Source organism: Elephantulus edwardii, unplaced genomic scaffold, assembly GCF_000299155.1.
Source record: "Elephantulus edwardii isolate Elephantulus edwardi_28Jun2011 unplaced genomic scaffold, EleEdw1.0 scaffold00036, whole genome shotgun sequence".
Taxonomy (NCBI): domain Eukaryota; kingdom Metazoa; phylum Chordata; class Mammalia; order Macroscelidea; family Macroscelididae; genus Elephantulus; species Elephantulus edwardii.
Window position 1 is genome coordinate 7,328,097 of NW_006399786.1, and position 6,000 is coordinate 7,334,096.

The following is a 6,000-nucleotide window of genomic DNA, read 5'->3' on the forward strand; positions in this document are numbered from 1 at the left end:
CCCTGCCGAGCTGCATGCCCAAACTATGAGAGATGACACTTCATCACCTTTGCCTCCAAGGAGCACTCTGGCTGTACTTTCCCAAAGCATACTTAATTGTTCTTTGGACAGTCCCTGCGATATTCAGCACTCTTCTCCAGCACCACAACTCAAAGGCATTAATTCTTCTTTTATCCTTACTCACTGTCAGCTCTTTGATGTATAGGAGATAATTCGGAAGACGGTGACCTGAATCAGGCTCACTTTAATCTTCAAATTGGCATCATTGCTCTTCAGCATTTTGGAGAGATCCCTGACAGCAGACTTGCCAGTGCAATACACCTCCTGATTTCCTGACTGCTAGTACGCAGGGTATTGATTGTTGGTCAAAGCAAGATGAAACCATTGGCAGTTTTAACAATTTCTCCATCTATTATAATGTTGACTGCTGGTCCTGTAGGGAGGACCTTTTTTTTCTTGATGTTGAGACATAATCCATGCAAGCACAGGGAGCATGAACTGCAACTGGTGTGCAAGGGAAGTTCAGTGGGCAGCACAGTGGACGACTTTTCCCAGCAACCATCTATCCACCCACAGCAGTCTGGGTAGAGGATTTACATGGCTGAAAAATTACATTTGTGTCTATTTTGACAACTAGTTCAATGATTTTCATGTTACAAATTAGAAATAACACACATATAAATAGGGTTTGAAAGATTTTTTAAATCATTTTTAATAAATTATTCTAATAAGAGGCACTTGCTTTGAATAAAACAGTGAGTGGCCTACTTCCATGCAACCTGCACTCCTCTGAGGAAGCCAAGCAGTCATAAAAAAAAAAAAATCACAGTGCACCAAGTTATGAAGCCATTCACTGTACCTAGAAATGTTTGAAAACATAAAAGAAATCTTAAGCATCTGATTTAAAGTAGATTTTCAAAATGCATTTATCAGGTGATGCAATTCATATGAAATGAGCTCAGTTTGGTTGTTTTGTGTGGTTTTTTCATTTTGTTTTAACTGCCTTGAAACCTAGTCAAGTGAAGCAGGATGCTTGATGTTTGTGCTACTTCGTTATCTGTGTTTTCAAACAGCCTGCACATCTCAGCATCAGATTGTCAGTGGGCGCTGCTCTCCCGGGTGACAGCCCTCAAAGCGCTGGGTGCGTGCACTGGCAGACTGGAGGAGGGAGTTGAAAGAGCTGAGTTTGCTCAAAAGCTTATCTTATAGTTAACCTCTCAACTTTGAAAATGGTTTTATGGCTGTTACACACATATACACACACACTTTAAAATAACTTTTTTGAAATATTTTTCTTTTCTTTCCTTTGTAAGCCGAAGTATGAATACTATGTGGTAAATATATAGCACAAGCCACATGCTTTTTTTTCTTTGGCAGGGTTGGCAGGGGAAAGCCAGTCTACACTGGATCTCTCATACTTTTTTTTTCCATTTGTATTCCCTCCAATCTCAGCACATGCAAACTGCAAGCACTCCTTGGGTTGATTCATTTTTAACTCTTCAAGTTCAAACGAGTGAAAGGAATAAATACTCCCTACTGTTTTTATAAGACGCAGGCCATTTTTATGCATATATTCTTTCTTTAGGGGATGAGTAACTTTTCCTCTCCTTCTAATCAGACACAATAAAACTGGGTCTTTTTTAAATTGTAAACTTTAAACATTTGACTAATCCTAGGAGGGCCTAGTCCTTGGAAAAAGACATTGTGCTTGGAAAGATGGAGGGTCCAGAAGGAAAGGGAGGAAGCCCCCCTATAAGATGGGTTAACAAAGTGGCTGTAACAATAGGTTCAAGTATATCAGAGAAGATGAAGATGGAACAGGATAGGGCAGGGTTCATATGCTTTATTCACAGGGTCACTTTGAGTCTTACTGGACTCCAGGACACCTAAGGACAAGAAGATGACTTTATTCTCATTAAAATGTATTCTGAAATACCTTTAGTTGATCCACAACTTTAATGGAAATTAAAAATGAAACTAAAGAGTTATTATCTCTTATTTGGTCCCACATTCTAAGTCAGAGGAGCTAATATCAATGAAAATCAGTCATAGATTAAATTAAATCTGCTCTCTTAACTAGAACTTTAAAAGAAAGCCTCTGATATCTATGGAAATAGGAAGAACTGATGCAACAACCACCCAGCTTCAACAACTCTCAACCCATGGCCAGCTTTGTTTCCTCTACCTAACCACTTCCCTAACCCTACTCTCCCCACTGGTTACTTTGAAAAAGGCTCCAGACACCATTATCTTTCACTTGTAAATATGTCAGAATATTTTGCAAAGTGGTTGTATTGCATATCAAGTACAGATACAACAGCCAGTCAAGCAAAACCAAATTTAGTGGTATAATCCTATGAACGCATTACCCCTGAAACTATTTTGTCACTGTAAGAAATAACCTTTTTAAAATGTGGTACAAAATCATGATCAGTAATGTCTCAAATATTCTATGTAAGTCTTAGGGAAACTCAATATTCACGGCAGTTAGGAAAATGGAATTAAAAAAATATAGTAACATTAAATTCTTCAAATGAGAATTTACTAAAAAAGCTTACCTTCTAACAGGTTTATTTTAGAAAAAAGCTTTTGAGTGTTTCCCTATTACTCATGTATTATCAAAACAGACAGATTTTAATTCAACAGCTAAGTTATAAGTGATAATTAGAAGCCTGAACCTTTGAGCCCTCCAGACCATTAATTCTGAAAATTCCAACAGGAAAGCTGATCAACTGAAATGATGGCTCTCCACCATGGACACACCAATCCCATGGTTCCTGCCAAGTGACAGGGCGCCTAGTCCCTGGGACTCATTCCCTCCTCCTCTCCTACCAATGAACATCCCCATCACTGCCACTACCCTGAAATTGCTGGGGAATGAATAAAGTGGAGAACCACTGCATTGTCTAGCCCATCTCTGCCCTCTTTTTGTTGAAATGACATTAAGAGCTTTTGATTATGGGTTCCTGAAAGGCAGATCCCTTACAGCATCCTTGCATACCCCTGGGTTACTTAGAAGGTACACATTTGAATAATGAGTCTTAGCTCACACTACATAAAGTTTAATAATGGTATCAATAAGGAAGACACTCAACGTTGTTGTTGTTGTTGTTAGATGCTGTCGATTCAACTAGAACTCATAGGGACCCTATGAAAAATGGATCTGAACCCTGTTATGTCCTGTGCCATTCTCATCATCTCTGATATACTCAAGCCCATGGTTAGTCACTGTGTCAATCCACCTCATAGAGGGTCTTTCTTCCTCTCTTTCCCTGACCCTCTGTCTTTCCAAGCACGGTGTCCTTTCCAATAGCAGCATCAAATAGGAAGCAGCCATGGGGGCATAACAGTTAAGCGCACTTGGTTGCTCACTGAAAGGTTAGCAGTTCAAATCCACCCAGTGCTTCCTCTGAGACATACCTGGAGAATTGCTTGTGAAGATTATAACCAAGAAAACCCTGTGGGGAAGTTTTACTCTATCACATGAGGATGCTATGAGTCATAAACCACTCAGTAGCATCTAAGAAAATGACAACAAAATGGGGAAGAAAAACCAACAAGCTGATTGGGAAAGCGAGAAAACCACTCATTCTTAACTGCAACCTGTGCCAGCTAGAGGAAAACATTTCATCACTTTCACACAGCTTGTGTAATCTGTGTTGCAAGTTGGCCACTCAAAAGTCATCTTTTTAGGAAAAAAAATCCTCATTAGTTCAAAATTATTTTGTTAATGTGCAAATACTGATTTTTCTGAAGTACCATTCATAGCATTTCTGCTTTTGTTTTAGTACATAGTAAAACTATTACTACAGAAAACAAACAAGTAGATAAGGAGACACTGGCATCCAGACGCTGGTAGCCACCAAAGACCAGACAGCCCGAGCAAGGCCACGTTTCGGTGCGTCCAGTTTGGCGAAGTCGTCACCTCTGAGACTGAAAATAAATGAAGTCCAAACCCAACTCTCTCTCTTTTCCCATAAAAAAAAATGCACAGTCAGCCCCCCACTTCCTCTGAGAAAGAGTTCACAGCATCAGACGAGAATATGTGAATGAATCCAACCAACTGCACTGCAATTTCCAAGAAAACACAGGGCATAAACCACCAGAAAGCATAACATTACAAATTTACCCCTTCCTTTCTACTATCTTCCTCCAATTCTGTACTTTGACACAGGCCTGCCTCATCTTTTAAACGGCGCTGCAGGGTAGACAACTCCACCTCCTGAGCACACCCCAACGTCACCCACCCCCTGCCTCCTTCACCCTCGCCGGAGCCCAGTCACCCAGGACCCTGCTCTAAGGCTTCTCAGACCCAGGACCATGCTATAAGGCTTCTCAGACCTAACATAGTCGTTCGACCCATTGGCAATTTGTCATAGGCAGGAGCTACCCCAACCTCTACAAGCACCTCCACGTTCTGCACTGCGCGCCCCTTCTGAAGTCTCCGCATTCTCAAACACTGTGACCCAGACAAATCCTGAAAGTCCCCAAAACCAAAATTCTTGCCTGGTGGTGAGCAGAAAGGAAAGGGTCTAAGCTTAAGAAAGACACTCGTCTCCCCCATCCTACCTCAGTTAGTAGGCATTAAACCCAACCAAATTCTTAGTAGTTGAACTACTCATGAAGTTGGTTGGTTCTTTGCCCCAAGTCAGAAATAAAAAGAGGGGGGGAGGGGAGGAAGTTGGTAAACTCTTCTAAAAGTTGTAAGCCGATCATGCTGTTTCAAGAGGGAAATTCAAGCCTGACAGGCCAGGGAAAGTCAGGTTCAGTGTGCTGCGGAGCTGGGTTGCCTGCAGTGCGCCCTGCTGTTCCCGCGCGTAGTTCTGCACAGTCCGGAGCCCGCCTGGTCCCAAGAGGCATCTCCTCTCCTTAGTGTCACTTTGCCTGAATGAAGAGGGTCTGGGGAATCAAGTTCAGTGGTTACAGTGTTTCCCCCCAAGTGCAAGGGGAATGAGAGAGCCCTGAACCCCTGACCACGCGCTCTCAGTTAGGCAGGCACTCACCTGCGCTCTGAAGTAGAGGAACAGGGCAACACTGCAGACCACTTGGCCCAGGCCCAGGCCCAGGAGGGCGACGAACATGGAGCGGGAGGCGGCTGGGGGAGCGTGCGGCGCGGCCGGCGGGGCGTGCAGGGGGCCCTCGTGCGGGGCTCCGGGGCCACCGCTGCCCATCTCCTCCGAGCCGCGCAGGTATTTGGTGTAGTCTCGGCTGGCGCGGCGCATAGCGCTCTGCCCCCTCCCTCGGATCGGCGCTCACCCCCTCTCACCCCACTCTCTCCCTTTCTCGCTCCAAGAGTCACAAACTCGAAAATCAGAGCCTGAGCAGAGCAAGGCAGGGATGCCTAGGGCGCGCGGGCAAGCGGGCAGCGCGCCCAGCTGCCCCAACTCTTATAAACCGCTTGGAGAGGGCTGGCTTCGGGAGCCAATCAGCCCGGGGCCAGCGGCCTCTTCCACTCCCACCTCTAGCTCCGGGTCCTTCCTTCCTTCCTTCCTCTCTTACTCTGTCATTGAAAGGCTTCCTCCCCAACCGACCACTCAGAGGGTTAGGGTGTGGGTGGCTCCCATGCTTCCACACTCCTTTTCCCCATCCTCAAAGCCCTTCCAAAAGTCCAACAGGAAGATGCAACTCACGGTTCTGAATAAGGACTACATCCTGGACAGACATCCACCTCTGCCTCCTTAAGATTTAGAAAGCTGAACTGGAAGGCCACTAGGCTCTTCCTATCCAACTCTTTCTAGTCCCCTCTTCTGTCCTGCCCCTCAAGAAAAAGAAAATAAATTTAAAACTTCCCCAACAGCACCCTCAAAAGCCCTGAGGGTTCCACTTCTATCACGTTTCCAAAATACAGGCTCTGAAACAGTCTTTTGGCAGAATCGCCTTTCCCAAAACCTTGGTTTTATACTCAAGTGCCTTTGAATGTCTCCGTACATTTTGAATGTGACAGCATAGGGACTATTGTAACAGAAACTTTAAAGAAGAAAATGATGCCAAGGGAAGGCA

At 44.3% G+C, this 6,000-nt stretch overlaps 1 protein-coding gene across 1 annotated transcript in view; it reads right to left on the reverse strand.

The window, feature by feature from the left end:
- The window catches only part of TNFSF11 (tumor necrosis factor (ligand) superfamily, member 11), a 43,660-nt gene extending 38,374 nt beyond the window's left edge, over positions 1 to 5,286 (reverse strand). The window contains exon 1 of the mRNA XM_006884565.1: positions 5,004 to 5,286. Within this exon, the coding sequence (XP_006884627.1) occupies positions 5,004 to 5,222 (219 nt within the window). The 5' untranslated portion in view covers positions 5,223 to 5,286. The remainder of the gene's footprint in view (positions 1 to 5,003) is intronic.
- Positions 5,287 to 6,000: the final 714 nt, after the last annotated feature.